General features: G+C 54.2%; 10 protein-coding genes and 1 non-coding gene across 11 annotated transcripts; 6 read left to right on the forward strand and 5 right to left on the reverse strand.

The window, feature by feature from the left end:
* Nucleotides 1-463: 463 nt before the first annotated feature.
* Nucleotides 464-1,523, forward strand: BGZ61DRAFT_540145 (uncharacterized protein; the record flags this gene model as incomplete). The annotated part of the gene is made up of 3 exons (XM_046254872.1): nt 464-778; nt 851-1,117; nt 1,500-1,523. The coding sequence occupies 3 exons, from the start codon at nt 464-466 to the stop codon at nt 1,521-1,523; spliced, it is 606 nt and encodes a 201-aa protein (XP_046095779.1).
* Nucleotides 1,206-1,287, reverse strand: BGZ61DRAFT_t202. Its single transcript has one exon. It is a non-coding gene; the product is annotated as a tRNA-Gly (tRNA).
* A 1,159-nt stretch (nt 1,524-2,682) lies between the features above and the next one.
* BGZ61DRAFT_465162 (ketopantoate reductase PanE/ApbA C terminal-domain-containing protein) lies at nt 2,683-4,424 on the reverse strand. Its single transcript, XM_046247545.1, has one exon. The coding sequence runs from the start codon at nt 3,980-3,982 to the stop codon at nt 2,804-2,806; it is 1,179 nt and encodes a 392-aa protein (XP_046095780.1). The 5' UTR covers nt 3,983-4,424; the 3' UTR covers nt 2,683-2,803.
* A 190-nt stretch (nt 4,425-4,614) lies between these two features.
* BGZ61DRAFT_465163 (uncharacterized protein) lies at nt 4,615-5,956 on the forward strand. The gene is made up of 3 exons (XM_046247546.1): nt 4,615-5,134; nt 5,223-5,389; nt 5,454-5,956. The coding sequence occupies exons 1-3, from the start codon at nt 4,954-4,956 to the stop codon at nt 5,652-5,654; spliced, it is 549 nt and encodes a 182-aa protein (XP_046095781.1). The 5' UTR covers nt 4,615-4,953; the 3' UTR covers nt 5,655-5,956.
* A 108-nt stretch (nt 5,957-6,064) lies between these two features.
* BGZ61DRAFT_465167 (uncharacterized protein) lies at nt 6,065-6,974 on the forward strand. Its single transcript, XM_046247547.1, has 2 exons — nt 6,065-6,374; nt 6,525-6,974. The coding sequence occupies exons 1-2, from the start codon at nt 6,184-6,186 to the stop codon at nt 6,781-6,783; spliced, it is 450 nt and encodes a 149-aa protein (XP_046095782.1). The 5' UTR covers nt 6,065-6,183; the 3' UTR covers nt 6,784-6,974.
* Nucleotides 6,975-7,033: 59 nt separating this feature from the next.
* On the reverse strand, nt 7,034-8,552 carry BGZ61DRAFT_370348 (ubiquitin-related domain-containing protein; the record flags this gene model as incomplete). Its single annotated transcript, XM_046242017.1, has 4 exons — nt 7,034-7,078; nt 7,134-8,303; nt 8,368-8,420; nt 8,474-8,552. The coding sequence occupies 4 exons, from the start codon at nt 8,550-8,552 to the stop codon at nt 7,034-7,036; spliced, it is 1,347 nt and encodes a 448-aa protein (XP_046095783.1).
* A 475-nt stretch (nt 8,553-9,027) lies between these two features.
* BGZ61DRAFT_465170 (uncharacterized protein) lies at nt 9,028-10,403 on the forward strand. The gene is made up of 2 exons (XM_046247548.1): nt 9,028-9,291; nt 9,346-10,403. The coding sequence occupies exons 1-2, from the start codon at nt 9,172-9,174 to the stop codon at nt 10,363-10,365; spliced, it is 1,140 nt and encodes a 379-aa protein (XP_046095784.1). The 5' UTR covers nt 9,028-9,171; the 3' UTR covers nt 10,366-10,403.
* Nucleotides 10,404-13,740, reverse strand: BGZ61DRAFT_593983 (uncharacterized protein; the record flags this gene model as incomplete). Its single annotated transcript, XM_046256817.1, has 3 exons — nt 10,404-13,185; nt 13,237-13,622; nt 13,684-13,740. The coding sequence occupies 3 exons, from the start codon at nt 13,738-13,740 to the stop codon at nt 10,491-10,493; spliced, it is 3,138 nt and encodes a 1,045-aa protein (XP_046095785.1). The 3' UTR covers nt 10,404-10,490.
* Nucleotides 13,741-14,522: 782 nt separating this feature from the next.
* On the forward strand, nt 14,523-16,223 carry BGZ61DRAFT_433388 (uncharacterized protein). Its single transcript, XM_046243908.1, has 2 exons — nt 14,523-15,039; nt 15,104-16,223. Exons 1-2 carry the CDS (start codon nt 14,629-14,631, stop codon nt 15,917-15,919), a joined length of 1,227 nt encoding a protein of 408 aa, XP_046095786.1. The 5' UTR covers nt 14,523-14,628; the 3' UTR covers nt 15,920-16,223.
* Nucleotides 16,224-16,714: 491 nt separating this feature from the next.
* BGZ61DRAFT_370346 (uncharacterized protein) lies at nt 16,715-19,018 on the forward strand (the record flags this gene model as incomplete). The annotated part of the gene is made up of 2 exons (XM_046242016.1): nt 16,715-18,481; nt 18,533-19,018. The coding sequence occupies 2 exons, from the start codon at nt 16,715-16,717 to the stop codon at nt 19,016-19,018; spliced, it is 2,253 nt and encodes a 750-aa protein (XP_046095787.1).
* Nucleotides 19,019-19,589: 571 nt separating this feature from the next.
* On the reverse strand, nt 19,590-20,600 carry BGZ61DRAFT_540154 (ankyrin repeat-containing domain protein; the record flags this gene model as incomplete). Its single annotated transcript, XM_046254873.1, has 1 exon — nt 19,590-20,600. The coding sequence occupies one exon, from the start codon at nt 20,598-20,600 to the stop codon at nt 19,590-19,592; it is 1,011 nt and encodes a 336-aa protein (XP_046095788.1).
* Nucleotides 20,601-20,610: the final 10 nt, after the last annotated feature.

Genomic DNA, 20,610 nt, shown 5'->3' on the forward strand with positions numbered 1-20,610 from the left:
CCGATTTAACTATCTCGGGTTTTCTGGTGACGTAACTGCTCGAATGCAAACCACGTTAACAACCAACAGCTAACAGCCAATAAACTCTATGACAATGCCGAACTATCGTGGTTGCATGGCTTGCACCGTAGTGATCTTAGACTCTGGGTCGTGTGGATCCTTCTAGGTATCATGGGTGACTACCATTTCCGAACTATTTCCAGTAGATCCGCATGGACCGAAACGCGTCGTCGGTCTCTTTTAATTCTCCTCCCATCTTAAAAACCCCCAACTCATGCTCTTATCAACTTGAAGCACAGGAGTCCGTTGTTTGGCTTGCCGGTCCATAGTTGTTCCACATCATGTGCCATCAAGCCGCCAGGGCCGTCGCCGTCCGTTCATCGCTTATGTAATCACCAGTCAACCATTTCCATCATCAACGGCACAATGACCATTTACCAAGCCAGGTCTTGTCATTGTCAGTATGCATGGTATCATTGAATATTTACCCCGTTTTCCGCGGATTGCAGCCATCTTCGGCAAACCGTTCACTGCATGGAACGCAGTCCTGCGGTGTGTCGCCGCTGCCCTGCCAGCTTCAATTTGGAGATCGACTCCTCAGCGGCATCCATATCCTCTCACGTATGAGCAAAAGGCACAAGAAAAGAAGAGTTCATCGATTCCCTTGATCAAAGCGCCATCTGTAATCTTGCATCCCGATGACGGCACACGATGGATGGTACGGGTTCCCATCGAGCATGCGGTGCATAATGTCTGGGCCAAGCTCCAGAGCGAGGTTGTCAGTAAGGACTTGAGACGCGCATGCCACCTCAACGATAGCTAACATGCTGGATTATTTAGGTACATCCAGAGGAAGACGACGATTCCCATACCGCACATCTACGCGTTCGGCCAAGGCGAAGCTCTAGCTCGAGACCCGTCCACGCTGCTGGCATATCTTATCCTCGAATATGTACCCGGCAAGCCGCTTGATACGCTGTCTCTGGCGAAAGACAGCCGGGAACGACGCGACTACTTTTATTCGCAGCTCATCGACATCTTCTCTCAAATCCGCCAGCTCGAGCCCCCATCTCTGGGGTCCCTATTGCCGGGTCCAAGCGGAGGACCCGATCCCATCGTAGGCCCATTGCTCCGACGTTGCTGCCCCTTCGATGGATCAGCGCAACCGACAAAAAGGAATCGTCCACTGGAAGACCTGATCGTACTGCGTAATCTGGGAATCGAACCCAGGGCTCCCCGACGCTGCTCGAATGGCAACGGAGAATTTTACCACTAAACCAATTACGCTGCGTGGTAGTTGTGAGGCTATCCCCACTTGTTGGACGGAGGGGATGCTGAGTTGCCTCAAGGCGGACAGAGAAACGCCAGCACAGGGGAAAAGAAGATCAAAAAGTATGCACATCTGCAACTGATTTCATCCTCTATCACTTCAGTGTCCTAAAAAAATACATACCACCGGATGCCAATGAGCGACCAGTCATTGCTAACTGCACAACTAGAGATATTTGCACTCGAGCACCTAGAGAGAGAGCTGCACAATTTCATCAACGCCAACACCCACTGGGACGACGGGCCGTTAATACTCTCACTTGGATTTTCGAGGGCCTAACATCGTCGTGGACGAAGATCTCAACATCCTAGCCGTAATCGACTGGGAGTGGACTGGTCGCCATCTTCTACCGGACCCTGTATCCGAAGCTCTTTGAAGCCCCCAAAGATGACGTTGTCCCCAGATTCTTCCAACGCGACGAGAACAAGGGACTCGCCTTGTAGGCCCAGCGGCAATTCGAAAGCTCGGAGCACTACGCGCAGTACCTCAGGGGCAATGGATTGTTCATGCCAGACAGAGATGAGGAAGAAGCTCGCGAGTTGGCTAAGAATGTGCAAAAACTACAACAGCTGCTGGAGACCATTCAGAACGGACCGAAGCCTCGATAACTCGACGCGGAGGCGTCTACACTGGTCATTAAGTCCATTATAGACCAACAGCATGTGTTTGGCTACCGCCGGCCCACGTTGGTACATGACTTACCTGCATCCATCCGCGTACCAATGTGAATTTGGTCTTCCAAAATGGCGGGCACAATTCTCGCAGGACATGAGCTAATCAGGCAGCAACAGTGGGATTGTGTCGCATCCGATCTGACGTATCCCGCCCCAATTGCAACTTGCCTTCCCACCCTCACCCCCGAGCGTGCTGACGATATTCGCTTACTAGACCACAAAGACGAGTCAAGGCGGGTTGGATCTATAGTCAGGTCTTTGGTGGTCCGCCTTCACCTTCCCCTCATTCTTGACAGCATCCTTCGGGCCACAGATGAAGCCGAGCAACTCAGGGCCAAGCTCGGGATCGCCATTGGCCAGCTGTGTGTCAGAACAACATCGGGTCGGATCTTTCGCCCACAACCTCAGCTGCGGCTGCGATGAACTGCTTTAGGGTCGGATGAGGTGATCCGAGCGAGCGATTTCGGCAGTAAGTAGAGCCGTAAAGAACTAGGACGACGATCTCGGGGTCTAATGCGATGTTGGTCCTGGATATGTTACCTAGACTAAGGACTGCGACATCACGCCACAGGGGGCGATGTAGTGCCTGAGCCACAGCTTGTGGGAGTATCGGACTGAAGCCGTCTGGTAGCCAGCGCGCTGGTAGTCGAGATTCACAACCGCTCCACGTTGAGCATGTCGACGAGATAAATATGTGCCTTTTAGATTGGTATATACATGCATGCATCTGCCCCAGCCGCTATTCGCCATGGATGATACAATACTTTACAGCCATCAATCAGTACTCCGTCCTCCGTGTCTAGACCCTAGGGTCCGCCATCGACTTCTCCTCTACTGGGATGTAAGACTGCCTCTTCGCCAGGGCCTCTGCCTGCCTGGCGTTGACCATCTGCACCATTAGCGAGTTCACCGGCATGTCGATACCCAAAGCCTTCGCCCTCCTTTGGAAGAAGCCGTTTTGGTATTTGATGTCCGTCTGCTGGCCCTTCTCAACCCTTTGCAGCAGTTCACAAGGCGCAGAGGCCTTGCCCATAATCCTTTGGTAGCACCACTTCTTTAGGCCCTCGCCTTTGATAAACCGTTGAAGCTCAGTTGCCCCTTCGAGTTCGGGTAGGTGTTCTACAACCGTCACGATCTCTCCAAGAAGTTGGTTCATCATGCTTTGCGCCGATCGGTTTTCCAGCAGAGTCTGGTACGGCGATTCGAGTAGGACGCACACGGGCTCGACGGCAGCTGCGAAAACCATCGAGGGAAGCTTGAATCGCATCCACTTCTCAAAGCTGCCCGACGTCATTCGTAGGTCTTTACTTTGCCGAAGGGAAGCCATGAGCTCCTGTGTATCCCACGTCGGGTTTGTTTGCGTCAAGACCAATCGCCCAGACTTTAGTTCCTTGACAGAGTCCCTGTTTCGGTTGTATACCAGAGCATGGCTCATGTGGCCAAGAACAAAGTTGGGGCTCGTCTTGGTATCATTAAAGATCTTCTCCCTCACCTCCTCAAGCACGCCCATTCCGTCGTTGAGCAAACAGATGGACGTCTTCTCATCGACCCGGTCTCTGACAGACCGCATGGCCTTTACTGCTTCGAATCCACGGCCAGTGATAATCAGCTGATCAATGTGCGATGTTTCGGCCTTGACGTGCTGTTGAACCGGGACCGCGTTGGGCTCCGAGTAGGCTGTCCTCCGAGTCCTCTCTGGCTGGGCAGCCTCCACATTGCGGTATCTGGACTTTGGCATCGACCGTGATCCAAGAAGTTCGACGGAATCGTAGACTCCGCAGAGGGCGTGGGCTATGAACCGTGATCGCACATCGTCGCCGAGGATGTGAATCTTGTGGACCGGACCGGATTTCGCGGCCTCGGCCGGGATGATGACCGAGGGGATGTGGAACTTGGATGAGGGAGTCGGCGAGGTAGCGACAGACTGGGCGATTTGGTCGGTCCGTGTCCATGGTCTTGCCGAAGGGGACCCTCCCATTTCTGGTGGAATGGCCTTTGGTGTCGTCTGTTGGTGGGCTGTGGAGGAGGAGGAGGAGGAGGCGGAGGCAAAGCACCTGGTGGGAGCCCTTCGGCTTGCCGCCGCACTATGCCGGAGGCATTGTGATAGCGTGTGTGGTAATCGTGCGGACACCCGCGGGCTCGGTAGGGTCGCCAGCTTGACGAATGCGGGAGGAGATGCGGAGGAGGAGAGATTGGGCGGCCGCCGTGAGGTTGCCTTCGACCGTGGAGATCACCGAGATGTGCGCATGAGGGCGCAGACGGGCGGGCGATGAGACGAAGGACGGCGATGAGACGGGCTGGCAGATGAAGTCGAAGAGGAGACGCAGGAGAGGGTGTCGTCGAGAGGAGTGGTGGTTGTGGGTTGTGGGTTGAATGGCTGATGCGTGGATTGCTGGATGGATGATGATCTAAAAAGAGATAGAGCACGGAGCACGGAGCACTGACGGTCCAGCCAGAGTCGGCGGTGCGTCCTCCGATTTTTTCCCTCCGGCTTGATCTCGATTTACGGCCAATCACGGCTCGCGGATGGATGGGATTTCGTCCCTTCTGGCTCTGGCTTTTGCCGCCAACGCCATTGGTCAATTCTTCATCTCGAATTCCGTTCTAAGGCAAACACAGATCCGGCCATCTGCCACTCCGTTATGAAATGTAGCGTTGAGAGAAAAGTATCTGTTATTCACTCAATCATCACAATTGAACCACCTACAGCCCAAAGTCTCTTCGCTCGCAAACACGCTGAGTTTGCTCTGGCCCTTCAGCCGTTGGAACCCCGCCCCGATACGCAACGGTATCCCCAGTACATGAATTCAACACCGCTAGTCCGTATTGGGTCCCGTCGCTTCAAGTTTCTGCGTCTCCATTTCTTTCATGTGAGACTACGCGAACAGTGAACCTCTCACTCACCCTTGCGTCTCACCAACTCCAACGTTCCGCATCACTAATCCGGAAATGTCGGACGTCAAGGACATCACCCCGGACCTCGACCGGCTGGACTCCCAGCTGGACGTCCTCGAGGACGCGCTGCAGCCCCTGCTGGGCAATCTCGAGGGCATGTCCTCCGAGTTGCCGCTGTTAGACAAGGCCAAGCTCTTCTCCCTCACAGCCTACGCCATTGAGTCGCTACTTTTCTGTAGGTTTATTCTCCCGGGCTTGGATGCTGTGTCTTGCGTCTTGGCATCCTCATGCGCCCAACTCCTGACTGACGTGCGTCACGATAGCCTCGCTGAAGCTGGATGGCACTGACGCGCAGAGCCATGCCGTCTTCACTGAACTCAAACGAACTCAGCAATACTTTGCAAAGATCAAAGCGGCAGAGGCACCTGCAGAGACACGAACCACAACAGTGAACCAAGAAGCTGCGGCTCGCATCCTGAAGGCAGACCTGGTATGAAGGCCCTTGACATGACCCGTCAATAACTGAAGATGACGAGACATTGACCCTTCGATAGTCTGATAATAAGACTATCAGTACTAAGCTGGCCGAGAAGATTGCCGAAGAGCGAGCCAAGGCCCTCCTCAAGTCTGTTGAGAACCGGAAGCGACCGGCTGAGGAATCTCCCGTTCCGTCGGCCGCTTCGGGGTCGCAGGAGGCCAAGGGCAAGAAGAAGCAGAAGAACAAGCACAGGGGCAAGGGAAAGAGCCAGAAGTAAAATGGCCGCGCATGCTAGGCGGGCTGAGAGTAGGCCGCATCAGCGGAATGTTGCCTTGCGTGGGTCGTTGGCCGTCGCATTGCGGCAACACACGGGATGGGTGGCGTTTAGGAGCACATAATATTCGATGGGAGGAAACATACCAACAAAATAGACACACCGGAAAATGGCTACTTAATCATGCATTGCAGTCGTCTTCACCTCGTTAGAATAGCTACTACGTAGACTAACACCGAGCCTTTCGAGAGTCTTCCAGTAGACGTCCACTCAACCAACTCCCGGCAACACGCGGAAGAGAGGATGGCACCCCTGCGCCACAGCATGCGACTACCGAGGCCCTACTGGCCGCAAACCCCACTTCCCATTGAAACCGGCAGCCTGCCATTGGCCACCGACCGCAACCCCGAAATCCGACTCTCGGCTTCTTCTTCCTTCTCAACGACTTTCTTCTTCTTCCTGACACACCTCGACAACCACTTCGACAACACCAAACACTCACCACAGACAAACCCCTCCACGCACAATCGCCATGCCTCGTCAACGCTCCGTCGGCCGCGCTCCCTCGCGCCCTACCGCCTCGGCCCCCGCGCCCCAGCCGCACCGCCCGGCCACCACCATGGCTGCTCCTCCTCCCGCGGCCGCCGCCCCTCCCCAGCCCATGATGACCCAGGCCGCTCCCCAGGGCCCCGGCCTCTTCGGCCAGATGGCCAGCACTGCTGCGTAAGTAGTTTTCCGCTTCAGCATCCTCGAATTGCCTTTTCCTGCTCGCTCGGTCGCATCCTGGACGAGCTTCAAGCTCCGACCGGTGGAGCATATACGGCCTCTCACAATCCCTCGTCCGCACACGTGCGACTAACCCGTGCTTCACAGTGGTGTCGCTATCGGCTCTTCGGTCGGCCACGCCATCGGCGGTCTCTTCTCCGGCGGCTCCTCCGAGCCTGCTGCCGCTCCCGCCGCGGCCCCCGTCCAGGCTCAGGCCTCTTCCCAAGACCAGTACAACAACAACAACTGCGCCGCCTCTGCCCAGAGCTTCACCAAGTGCATGGACGACAACGGTGGCAACATGCAGATCTGCAACTGGTACCTCGAGCAGCTCAAGGCTTGCCAGGCCGCCGCCACTCAGTACTAAGTTGCACGGAGCTGGACAAAATGGGGAGTTCGCTCAGGGACGGATAGGGATATGACACAATGAACTACACGTGGTAAAATGATAGCATCAGAGACAGATCTACGCAGATGGATTCTCTCTAAGCGTGCGTGCGTACTTGAATGGGGGAATGACTACTATTACAACTCGGCACTATCAACTGTATAATACCTATAAAAAAAAATACCACAATCCCACTCTGCCTGGGAATTCCGCTTCACTTCGTACACATTCAATCATCCTTCTCTTCCTCATCCGGTCGTGGCTCAAAGTTCAACTACTCCATGTTAGTAAAATGTGACCATTTGACGGCCCAGTAGTTGTAGACTCACAGAATTGCCATTGTACAATTGTTGATCCCGCTGTCGATCATTCTGATTTCCAAAACTTTGAATGCGGGACTGATCCTGGGAAGACCCCGCGGAGTCCTCGCCGGCACCGGCAGGTGCTCGTGCATCACCTGAGCTGAATAGTCCAAAAAACCAGGAGAAGATGCCCAGAATAAAGGCAAAGAACCTCGACACAATATTCTGCGACGACGCATCGTAGGCAGATGTGAAGTTCTTCACCGGGATGAGCACCAACGTCGACGACGGTGACAGGCCGAGCTCTCCGACCGACTTGTTCTCCTCTGTTTCGTCAATCGTCTTGTTTGGTGATGGCGTTAGGACCTGCTTGAAAGTGTATGGCTGGGACCCATCAGTCCTGTTCTCGTCGACCCAGCTGCGGATAGTCTTCAGAGGAGACGTTGTCTTGAACCGAGACCTCAACGTCGAGCCGTCAAACATTCTCACTTGGAGAGAGGTCATGCCACTGGCCTTCGTCGTGGAGGGTAGCTTGCTCTCAGGCGCATTCACCAGAGAGGAAGCAACATCACCGCCCTTCACATCCTCTGTCCGCATTTGCTCACGGGCTTGCGCGCGCAATCTGCGCTCAGCCTTGTCGTCCTCAATGCGCTTGAGAATCCGTCGGCGCTCCTCCTGTTGCTCTTGACGCTTCTTCTTTACAGCCTCGGCCGCCTTGTGCGCCACGGCATTGTCAGTTTTGGCACCAGCCTCGGCGTCTGCCTTTCCCTTTGCCTTGGCCTTGTTGCGCTCTTCCTTGGCCTGTTCCTTGGCCTTGCGTTCGGCTTCCTCCTTCTGGGTCTTGAGCTTGGCAGCTCTCTCGGTTAGAATCCGTCGGACATTCTCGGATGTCGAGGACTCCCCGGACGGGGATACGCCCTGTGATGAGCTGGCAGCGGGCGCGGGCTCAGGTTGCGGTGTGCTGGTGGATGCTGACACGGGCGCTGATGACGAGGTGGCGCTGAATGCATTTTGAATGCGGCGAAAGAAATCCTCCTTGGTGGTGCCAGGAGTGATGTACTCCTTCAGTTCGCCGTTCTGAATGATTACAACTGTGGGAGTACGAGGGAGCGGGAAGATCTGGGCGAGATAGCCGGCCTCATCGGAGCCGGCTGTGAGACGTAGCGCCACGCTCTGGTCCTTGATCAACTTGCTCAACTACACGGCAGTTAGCGTCACACAGACGACGCCCGGAAAGGGAAAGGGAAAGGAGAGATCTTACACTCTCGTCAAGCAGAAACTCATTCTCCCATTGCGTGCTTTCCTCGCTCTCATCTGGGACCACGTGAGCGCTCAATTGGTGGCAGCAGGGTGTGACGTATACGTACCCGTGACGAAGCACAGCACCAGCTTCTGTTGGCCCACGGCGGTGGAAATGCCGTCTTGCAGAGTTCCTTGGTAAAACATGGTGAATGGCCCGCTGCGAGGAAGACGGATTCAGATGGCAAGGAAGAAGAGAAAAAAGGTCTCTTGAAAAGCGAACGGTCCGGGCTGCTTCACCTGATGTGGCATGAAAGGTGTCCACGCTTTGTCAGCTCAGTGAGGCTCTGAGCAAACATGCAGCGTCAGGGAGGGCAAGCGGGCAAGTGCAAGTTGTCCTCAGGCCTCAGATCATTTCCGAGAGAGACTAAGAATTGGAGGAGCAACAATCTGTCTAGCAAAAGGTCAAGGTCGGAATGGAAGTCTCGTCAGCTTTTCAGCGAGACATGGCCACCGTGTTGGTCAAAGTTACCGGGGGACAAGCTCCTCCGGGTATGTTTGGCGTGGTATCACGTGCAGCTCCCGCCTAGAGTCGGCTCCACGCGCATGACTCAGCAGCTTTCCCGACTGGGATGTACGGAGCACCGAAGCTCACCATTCTCTGTAGAGCCTGCGCCATTGCCTCTGAGTCAAGGCCTGGACTGGGAAAATCCATGTAGTTTGAGCAGACGCAGATGCAGACGCCACCTCGCATTCCTCGAATAATCCAAGAAATTTCCCCATTTAATGAGCGCATCTTGGTTATTTAAATTGGATTCCGTGCAAAATGTCTATTGACGAGGCATTCTTGCCCTGGACGGAAGCCAAAGGCGTCAAGCTAAAGGGCGTTGAGCCCCAGGTATTGCCCGGACGAGGTATTGGTGTTGTTGCGACTCGCAATATCAGAGTATGTTTATTCCGCAACTCCTGATATTCGCCTTTTTCTAATTGCATATTGCAGGCCAACGATGTCATTCTCAGTGTACCAACCAGATCCCTCCGCACCATAGACACCGTGCCCAAGGCTATAGCTGAGGCATTGCAACCAGGCGTCTCAGTCCATGGTGTCCTGGCGGCCGAGATGGCGCTGGACAAAACCGATGATTTTGCAATGTGGAGAACTGTTCTTCCTACGAGGGAAGATCTCGAAGCCGGCATGCCCATGATGTGGCCCAAGGAGTTGCAAGACCTGCTCCCAGGACGAGCCAAGGACCTCCTGGAAAGGCAGACTGGCACCTTTCGACGCGAGTGCGACATTGTTCTGAAAGCATTCCCAGACCTCAAGAGGGAAGACTACTTGTACTCGTGGGTGCTCGTAAACACCAGAACCTTTTACAACAGCATGCCCAAGATGAAGGCTTACCCGCAGGCCGAGCGGCTGGTGTGCATGCCCGCCGCCGATCTCTTCAACCACGCAGACCAAGGCTGCCAGCTATCATACTCGGCCATGGGATACAGCATCGTCGCGGACCGCGCATACCGCGAGGGCGAGGAAGTGTACATCTCGTACGGGCCGCACTCCAACGACTTCCTCCTGACCGAGTACGGCTTCATCCTCGACACGAACCGCTGGGACGAAGTCCACCTCGACGAGGTCATCTTCCCGCGCCTAAACAAGACGCAGCGGGCCGATCTGAAGAGCGTCGACTTTCTCGGGCGGTACACCCTCGACGACCAGACGCTCGGCTGCCATCGCACGCAAGTGGCGCTGCGCATGCTGTGCTGCACGCCGAGGCAGTGGCAGCGATTCTTCGACGCGGAGGATGATGGCAGCACGTCGCAGTCAGAGGTGGACGAGCTACTATTGGAGGTTCTGAACGACTTTTTGGATATTATTGCAAAGACGTTGCTGAAGGTAGATGAGACGGATGTTGGATTGGACAGTCAGCGAGAGTGGCTCCGGCGGAGGTGGCAGCAGGTCGAAGCGATGGTGAGGAAGACAATAGAACAGCTTGGATCTCAAGAAGACGCCACTACCTAACTCCTAAAACGAAATGAACCCCAAGCATGAGAGTACATAATCCATAATGCATCCCTTCATAACCCCATCAAAGTTGTGACTGGTCCACAACGGTCGGTATTAACATTTCCCTGTCACTTGTCATCTCACAATCGATCCCAATCCCAACCTCCCCTCGCCTCCAATCTTGGTAGTGAAGGCGCTGTCCAGCTATCTTCTACCCTGGATACCTTCCCAATTCCTGGTTCCAATTCAGTGTCAGTGACCGACAGCATCTCCTCTCTCTCCTCAGTGTGCCCACTGTTTTGACGTTTGAAGGCTATGGCGACGACGTTGTAGCTTTCTAACCAGGGAGGGATATCAGCAGGGCAACGTTTCTCATCTGGTGGTTGAAGCTCGGATTCATGAGCGGTGTAGGAGGCCTCGGAGCCCATTGTCCAAGAAAATGCCCGTCTGAGATTTGGCGATTGTGGGGTAGAGTCATTCTCGTGTCCTTTGGGTGGTTCTGGAGCCGGTTTTACCAATTCACTGCTGTCGTCCATTGTTTCGTAACCGGAGTCGTGTGCCTCCTCTTGCTCGACTGCGTCTCTCTGCTCCAAGTCTCTTATGACCTTCCGCAAATCCCGAAGAAGAACTTGGCAATCACTTCTTGCCTGTAACTTCTGTAAAAGGAGCTCAAGGTCAAGTTTGTTAGAATGGAGCTCCTCTGAATCTGGAATTGCCGGCAGCGATGTGAAGACGGCGGTGGATTCTGCTAGTGTCTTTTCCAAGTCTTCGGATATTGTAGGGAGCGGTACTTTGGTGGGCTGGATAGGAATATCGGAATGGTTGTTGGTTTGACCACGTCCCATACTTTCATCCCCAGCTCTGGCCTCTCCTGAATTCCCTGGTCCATTGGAGGACACGGTCTGCGGCTGATCAGCGTTGAAATTGGGATTTGAGACAGATAGATTCCCGAAGTTCTCATCAGCAAGTTCCGCTAGTGGTAGTTGATTTTGCGTGTCAGCCGTCGGGTCAAGTTCATCAGTCTCAGAGGTACAAGGAGAGACACTGGACGGTCGGCTTTCGGGATCTTCGGTTGGCTCTCCCTGGTTGATCGTTGTAGAGGAGAGGGGATCGCTGACTTCTTCTATTGGACTCAAGCTGTCATTCTCTGAAGGGACGTAAGGATAGTCCCCAGGATTATACTGGTAGGCAGGTTGTTGGTGTTGCGGGTACGAGATCCTCTCCATGTTGATCAACCTGAAGGCTTCCTTCTGCCCGGCGCCAGCCTTATTGAGTGGAAACTTGGCAACTCTTGGTCGAGATCGCTTCCGCAAGAGCGTCTTTGACGTTTTTATCTTGAGCCACATCCCATCGCCATTGGGATACTGCGACTCCGGTGCTGGAAGCACAACTGACGCTGTGTCGCTTATCGGTGACTCGGGGACCTGTACTGCCGCCAGTGCCTCGCCCGAACTCGTCTTGCGAATCCGTTTCGATCCGAAAATTTGAGTGAGGCGACGGCGAAGGAGGGATCCCTTGACAGGAGCGAAGATCGAGGCCTCGTCGTCTGCATCAGTTGCCGACTGTGGCTCAGCGGGTTCAACGAACACAACTTCCTTCATCGTGTCCATCTCATACCGCTGGTTTTCCAAGACCTTGGCACGCAACGAGGCACCCCTTGAACTGGTGACTGTCCCGTTTCGAACAGCTCCCTGGCGCTCCCCATTTACAGCAAGGTTTTGTCCGCCGTCCAGCTCTGCCATACCACCTTGGTGGGGGTCGTCGTCTCCAAGCATGGATTCAAAGATGTCCGATTTACTCTGCAGATACTGAATCGCGTTGACAGGGTGGACGTAGACGAAGTCGGTTGGCAGTTGTCTCCTCAAGACTTCGGCGCGGAAGTAATCGCCTTCCATGTGGAAAATGGTCGCCAAAAGAGCAAGTGCCTCTCTATACTCTTGCCAATTAGCGCCATTGGCATGGCATAGTCTCTTCTTCCCTGGGAGAGCCTTCTTGCAGGTTGCCAAGGCGTCGTCAAAGAGGTACTCTGAGAGGTATGCGAGCGATAGAGCATGGAGCAGGCTGCACACCGCTAGGTCTTGGTCTGACTTCAACTGTGCGAGCTTGGTGACTATCGGCTCCGCGAGTCGCCATGTTCCCAGGAAAAAGTAGCAAAAGGCAAGTTGGATTTGGCGTTGGCGAGACTCGGGGCTTCCAGAGCCCGAATCCTCGTCTCGTTGCAATGCCTGTTGCAGATATTCAATCGCGATCTGGTAGTCTCGATTCTTCATGCTGATTGTAGCCAACTCTTGCAGTCCGTCGAGATAGAGGCGCTCGAATTCGGCGTCGACGTCGTCGTCATCCAAGGTTCTGTTTGAAGACCCGCGTGCAAGCGCCGTGGACATGGTAGAGGGGAATACAGAGGGCGGTCGCGAGTATCGAGAAGAAGAGTTCCATGACGGCGAGGTTTGTGATGGAATCGAGAGTATTGTCGGGTCTCGTAGCTGGTTGCGGCTATCGTGGAGAAATTGCTCGACCCGCTCACGGCGGGAGTCTGGAAAGTCTCCTAAAATGCTGGCGGCGGCAGCGCTTTGATATGATGTAGTGTGGCCAATGCTTCTATCGCCTCGAGTAGAGCTAGCTGTCGAACTGGCTGCGGAGTAAAAGTGTCCTGCTGCTTGGGCGAGATGTCGCATGTTCCGTGCAATTTGAGAATCGGGATGATCGCTAACGCCGCGCTCGAAGCCGCCGGCGGGACGTGAGGAAGCGTGGAGCGTCTCGTCGATGGAGGCCTTCAGTTGGCTTAGCTTGGCGAGGATGGCTTCCTGGGATGTGTGCTGCCTGAAAGAAAGAGAACTGTACAAGTTAGTCGAGATGAATTGATCTGTTCGATGCGACTGTCCTTACACTGTCATGGTATGGAGCACGGTCTGCAGCGCCCAGTTGGACTGTTGAATCTTGTCCCGGAATGCGGCGATATCGACACCATGGATGTTCAGATCAACGACGGCTCGAGTCTTCCACACGAGGCCCTTTGGTTTGGCGGCGTGGTTGATTTTGTTGACCAAAGACGCCAGCTCGCCGAGGGTGGACTTGCAGTCTGCCATGGCGATATGGCTCTGCTGCCACAAGTCCTCCTCGACGAGGGCGAAGTCGAACTTGTGGCAGCCATTCAGTGTTTTCTCGACGGATTGGAGGAACGCAGTCAGGTTGGCGAGTTCATGGCGGAGGGCGGTGATGCGCGCGTCGACGGTTTGGAGGGAGCGAACGAAGCCGGCCAGAGAGGAAGCGATCTGTTGTGTGTGGGAGTTGTTAGTGGTGGTGGCCTGCTAATTGGTGGCGGGATCAACTTACAGCGCCTGCGGCCTGGGTCAAGGCCACCGCTGAGGCAGCGATCGAGAGCGGATCCATTGTAGCATCTATTGATCAATTGCTGAGCTGGTTCTTGGCTGAGAGTGAATATGTGGAATCACTGAAAAACAGAATATGCATCCAATCCATCTATCAGACAGGCTGCTCGGAATGGGGGCTATGCTCTCCCAAACTGCGTGTCGTCCACCACGCAAACGCTGTGAGGCAGCCTGGGCTCTGCTGTCTGCCTTGCCTGGTGTTGAAAAAGCGCCCTGTGGCTTTGCCCCGAACAGCTAGTACACTGTAGGAGCGGCATGACGTAGGGAGGGGGACTGCTGTAACCTGCGCAGGCCTGCAACCACCATCACAGACCCCTGGAAACTGCCGGCAAAATAGGCGGAGAAATAGAATAGCAAAAGAGCATAAGGGGATGAAAGAAGCTACCCGGAGCAGGTCAGGGATGAGAGATCTTCACAAGGATAAACACTGCACAGCTTCGATGCGCGGCCAATCTCGCCGCACCATCGTGGTGTCCCCATGCTGACGCTAAAGCGAACGGACCTAGAGTTACCGTACTCCTTGCACTGTGTATTATCGAAAAGCTTCTTTATACAAAACTCCACAACGTCCTTGCTCACCAACACTGCTGGAATTCCTCCTTTGATATCGGTACGTAGGGAGCTGGGAGCTGGCCAATTTATATGTCCATGATGCGCTAGGGTTCAGGCTCAGCGTCCGTCTGCTCGGTGTCTAGAAATGCTATCGATTGGATGCCCTCGATTGGGCCAAGGAGGGAACAATAACGGAGTGAGGCTCCCGGTGGCTTGACAGCATCCTGCGAGAGTGATCACGTGTAGGGCAAGACATACATACAGGGCTTGCGGTATCTGTTGGTCGCCTTTCCCCTCTTTCATTCGCAAAAAAAACAACGAAACGAGCAACCTGGCAATGGATTCAGAGCCCAGTGAGGAACTCAATTTCTGGGAGTGGCTGTTGAATCCCAACGCGTTCCCCATCATCCACGACCACCTCAGACAGTACTTGAACGTCGCCGAGCTTTTGTCCCTGTCCCTAACGTCCAAAAAACTCGAGCCGATCAGGCACTATACGTTGAAGAAAGCCGCCAACATCGATGCCCTGCTCAAGGACTACGTGCAAAACGCCCAATTGTTCCGATCCTACCTCAGGGATGCCAATGCATTGATCTCGGGGTCCTTTGCCCTCAATGTGTTCGAGATGGGACGTTTGAAGGTCCGTAAGATGGATATCTTCGTCGAAGATGGGCCTATGGCCGATCACTTCATGTTACTTTTGGATGTATGGGAACAGTACGAGTCTCAGACCGAGCAGGATGACGAGGTAAAGCCCCAATCCCCCAAGAGACTTGAGTATCCATGTTCAGTCCTTGCTAACTCCTTCACAGCTTCCCCGTACTTTCAAGTTTACCAGCAAGGAGCGAAAAGGCTTAGAGCTTCGCGTCACTCGAACTCCCGGGCCACCTGTTCAACATATCATGACTTCATCACCCACAACAGCCTGTGTCAACTTCGTCTCGGCGAACAAGGCGTATTCCATCTTTCCCCGACCCACCTTCATACAGCGTCAGCTTGCTCCACTAAGATCCCTAGACGATGAATTGAATGCTAGGTTGAAGAAACTGCGCCAACATGGTTGGTCATCTCGGGATGTCTTGTGGCCTGGTGATCATGGTGGTCATGGAACGCTTCCCCAGTTCACAGGTCTTCGCCGCGTTGGTGACAGTTCCACTTTGATCATCCAGCTGGACCCCATCACTCAATTTCGCATAATGCGTTTCCCAGAATCCGCCATCGATTACTCTCAATTCAACATTGCGATGTTTGATCCTGTCGACAGCCGTGCGGATTGGTCAGCACAAAACCGGCTTCCACCGACTTCCCTCCAGAACATGATTCCTCCAACCGCATTCATAAAGGTCGAGGGGGAGGCGGTGAGGTCACCCGCCCTGCGCCATTCCATCGTCGCTTCCGATCCAGTCTGGGAAAGTTATTTGAGGGGACAACTTAACTTTTGGGCTTGGAACGAATGGTACTGGTTGGATGCTGATAAACGTCCTGAACAGGACCCTGATGCTGTCCCGTTTAGCTCCGAACTTGTTGTTCCGGAGAACTTTGCCTTTCCTGCTTCGTGGGACCATGCTGACTATGAAGTCCCGCACTGGTATCGTGAATGGAAGGAGGGACGAATGATGATAGGGTGATAGTCGGGAAATAGAAGGGGCGGGAGTCGCAGCCAATGTTCGCAAAATGGACCAGTGTATGCCACAGTATGGATCACACGTAAAGCGCAGGATGGATTTGAACCACTTCGGGGTGTTTTTGTTAATTGGATTTCCTTCAGTCCTGTCACTACTGTACATTTCTATCGAGAGGGATTTCTCTGGGCTCAGAATGAAAGGGTATTCAACATACTTGCTTGACTCTTTGCAAATAGAGAGCTGACTGCAGCCATCCTTCAACCAGTCTCTTACCCCGCCACTCAGTAAGCTAACGAGTATTCTACGGCGATGTATTGTATTTGCACCCGCGTCGCCCTGGAGTTTTCCTCGTCTTGAAAAGAAGCCGACACCTTCCATCGAAAACAAGTGTCGGATTATATGTCCAACCCATACCCCGGATTCATGCTCTTCCCTCCAACATCGACGTGCTCAATTAATTGGCTGCGCGTATGGAATACGATCCAAGCGTCGTGCGCGAACGCGTCAGCTTATACGAGACGAGAGCCACCATGTTTGAACCCTTCAATTGACCCTTGCTGCCATCGCTCGAATCCACTCCCACTAATCGTGCCGACTCCGAGATGGATCCACGATGGCTCCTCTTTGCCCTGAATCAGGTCCGCGATCCCCTGGTCGAGTTTTCTTAGCGCTTCGCTACTACGTCACGGCGGGGGACAATGCGGCTTTCGACCCCTTCCCCAGAATTGGACCTCCTGTTTCATGCAATTTTACCGATCTTGCATGATATCGTCGCTCGTTTGTCGCGACGTCCTCGAGATGGCTACCAAATTCGTTCCTTTCTGTAGCCGTTCTCTTCCGTTTTCTTCTTACCTCGTTGTTTTCACACTCATTCTGTCGTTTGCGCGCCCAAACCTCGCCGCGTATGTCCAGAACAAGGATTGCTTCCCGCTGTTGGCGGCCTCTGGCCAGTCTGTCTCGTCTCAGTCCCACCTGGCCGCGGAGAGCCTAAACGCAATCCTCGAAGACGACGGCGATGGAAGCCGGTTGAAACTCCGGATTATTGGCGGTGTTCCAGATGCATCGTCGTGTGAGCAGACCCTGCGCCAAAATATCACCGCTGGCGTGACGTTGCTGGAACTTGGAGGCTCAGATCACCTCTCAGGAGACATCGTCAATGTGTCCTGCTTCGCTTCGCCCTGGGCCAAAAACGGCGCCAAAGAGTGGAAGGGAGTGTGGCAAATCGAGTCTCAGCTCGAACGCCCGCATGCACTGGCGGCTTTCAAGCTCAATGTCGACTTCCGTGGTGCCGACAACCTCCCGGTCGGCTGTGTCGATGGCTTCCTGACCCCAAGCATCGGCAAGGCCGCGTACGAAGCCTGTCTTTGGGGCCCATTGGTGGTGTTTCTGCTGGTAATTCTCGCCGCTGGCTGGCGAGAAGTATCGAATGCAGGCCGGATTGATGAGGAGGAAGAGGAGGACGAGAGCGGTCCCAATCCTCAAGGGACAGGCCGCCTTCACCTAACGAGAATCGCCGACTGCTTGTCGTACATCCAGTTCATCTTCTTCTCCGGAGCGCTCAGCCTACGGTACCCGGGATTTATCCAACCTGTCGTCAGCCCGACCAGCTGGTCTACTTTGATGCTGCCCCGGGGTCTTGTCATCCAGCACAGCGTCTATTACGGCGTGCGCGATGGCATCTACGAACTCAATGGGACCTTTGGTGGAACGCCCGGGCTGGAGCTCATGACGCAGGTCATCGGCGCCCCAGTCACCATGCATACCTGGACCAACATCGTCTCGCTCGCCATCCTCATCCTCATCTTGCTCTTCTGCGTCATCCAGATTGGACTCCGCCTGACGTGGACGCGCGACTGGTTCCGAGAGGCGAGCTTCTGGACGCTGCAGGGCTCTAATGCCGACCGACGCAAGGCGACGACGTGGATTGTGCTGCGGGTATTCCTCAGCTACTTCCTCATGCCCATAGTTGCGTGGACCGCCTACCAAATCGAGCTGGTCAGAGCCCTGCCCAAGTACTATGTTGTCACCGCAATTATTGTGATTTGTCTGGTACTTGTCGCTTGCTGGTGGGGGATGTCTCAAAGGAGCCCGCAGAACATGGGCTATCTCATCATCGATGGGTTCCAGGAGCAGCAGATGAGCGATCCCACGTCTCGAACCCAAGACCTGTACACATTGATCACATTTGTGCTGCTGTTCGTTCGTGGAGCCGTCATCGGTGGCTTACAGGACTTCGGACCTGCTCAGTTGGCCGTCTTGATTGGGTGTGAAGTCGCACAACTGGGCTTCACCGCCTGGGCTTGGTCAATTTCCGGCTTGTTATCCAGGGCATCGATGATGCCATGTGTCAGGATATGCGTTCTGCTCGCATTAATTGCTACGATCCCAAAAGTGGCTAGTTATGAAGCCAGCAGCGCCGTTGGCTACTCAGTCCTGGTGTTTCACGCCCTTGTCTTGGCCTTGCTGTTTCTTGTCCCCGCATTGTACGAGATTGCCGAGCTTTCCCTAGCCGCATTCCAGCACAAGAGGGTTCCTGTACTGGTCAATGAACAGGAAAGACCCAAGGTATAATTATGACACCCATATCGACTTAACTTAGTACTAACTAGCCCTCAGATCTATGGCCTTCGCCAACTCCACAGGCGTCCAAACGCGATGAACAACCTTTCCGTTCCGGGGATGGACAACTTCAATCAAAGCAGTCCGTCCAGTCCCAGCTCAGACTGCCCTTCGTTCCGCTCCCCTCGGATTTCATCATTGGAATCCGCGCCTTCGTCTCCAGAGCCACTGAGGACGCATTTCCGCCCGGCCAGATCCGTGACGTCAATCGCGAATCTCCTCGAGAAAGGCCAGCCCCAACGAGTGTCGGGATCTTCATCTGACGAGTCCCGCAGCTCGAGCAGCCACAGTGACGCAGGGTTAGCAACGCAGGACCTACCGATCCCTCGATCTACAACCCCAGGCGTCGACTATTCATTCCGGGAAGCAGACCTGTACTACGTCCGCCCCCGCCAGCTTTCGTTCCGCCAAAATGGAACGAATTCTGATGCTGCGCCGGTAGGGTTCATGCAGAAACTACAATCCTGGGCGCGGGGACAATGAATTCGATTTCACTTCACGTGTTTGAGCAAGGCTGGGGCTTCTTCGACCTCGCAAAGTTGGCGGCGTTCCAACGGGGACTCGTGGCGGTGGCGGTGGCGGATGGGCCACGAAGAAAATTATACGGATATTGGAGATGGTCACATGGATTGGTGACTCGGTGCAAACTGGGGTGGATTGGAAAGTGGCCTGGCGTTTCCGGTCTCGAAACGGCGGCTCTGGAGGTTTAACTATTGCATTGGGCAATGATGGGCTCTGCATTCGGGATGGGGAGTTTGGGTTCAATATGGGGAACCGGTGGAAATGTGCATTTGGCCCTCGAGCTCCTGTTATTTTAACGTTGCTGTGAATCGATTATAAATTGATTGTATTAATATTCTCCTTCTTCTATTAAGCTGTGCTCAGGTCAATCCGCTACTTACAACAGCCATTGGTCACCGGGCCTCCTTGCTTACCATTTGCTCTGCCGCAAGAATCCACTACCACAAGTAGGTACGTGACGCGGATGGTAAGGCGGATAGAGCGGGCGAGGTGCCTTGGTACCCGAGTCGCTCAGCCTTCAATCCGGGGGCCGTTAAGCCGATGTTGATGCTATATTGGCGCATAGAAATTGCAAGATCTCTCGGAAATTATCCTCGTTCTCCGGTGTTTTATCCTTCAAAACCATTTGCCCATCGTTATCACGGGTCATAGCTGAAAGAGGATTCCCTTTGCCAATACAGACCAACAGGTGACACATCTTTAAATCACCAAGCTGTACAGCTATCCGCAAAGGATTCTGCTGCTCAACGCAAGAATGGCTGTCCCAATTGGCACCGCCTTGCTGGAGCAGAATCCTCGCCGACTCATACCGGTCCTCTGAAGCTGGAGAGTGCAAAATAATCCGCCTTAGAGCCGTGTCTCCTTGATCGTCTGTCTGGTGTATGCCTTCCGGTAGGCGTGGGACCAAAAGACGGAACATCGCTGGGTTGCAGAGCCTTGCTGCCAAATGCAGAACGTTTTCACCACGCGAGTTGCGGAATTGGAGGTGTGCTTCGATACCGTTCTCCTTCAATAGGTATTCCACCACATCAACGTGGTTTCCCAAAACAGCTTCTCCAATCGATTGATGCCTGGATTTGTCAAACGGACGATGCCGTTCGCGTCGGAGCCCACGCAGCAATTCACTCCTAAGTTCCGCCTTGTGCTGAGCTCTAATCATCAGTCGCCGGACCATGGGCATACAGCCCACACTGGCAGCCATGCACAACAGTTCGTTGCCCCATTGCTCCTGAACCAAGATGTCTAGCACATGGTCGACAAGGCCAAATACTTGATCCCAAGTGTTGCAATTCGTACCCGGATCGGACCATCCATTGATGGTGAGTCGAAAAAAGTCAAGATTCTGAAGCTGATGGCCAAGTTTGCTATCCAAGAGTATCCTGAGCCTGGACTGGTCACCCCATTGAAGAATTTGATCAGCGGCCGCCAAAGCCGGTTTGGGAAGGAACTTGTCCTTGTCGAAGTCCGAGTTCTCAAGCATATCACGTAGCATAGCTTCTGAGCCGTAGAGCGCTCCAACAACGCATCGAGAGTCTGGAGGCATTTATCTTGGA

This window comes from Ilyonectria robusta (genome assembly GCF_021365365.1).
Source record: "Ilyonectria robusta strain PMI_751 chromosome Unknown BGZ61scaffold_40, whole genome shotgun sequence".
In the NCBI taxonomy this organism is placed as follows: domain Eukaryota; kingdom Fungi; phylum Ascomycota; class Sordariomycetes; order Hypocreales; family Nectriaceae; genus Ilyonectria; species Ilyonectria robusta.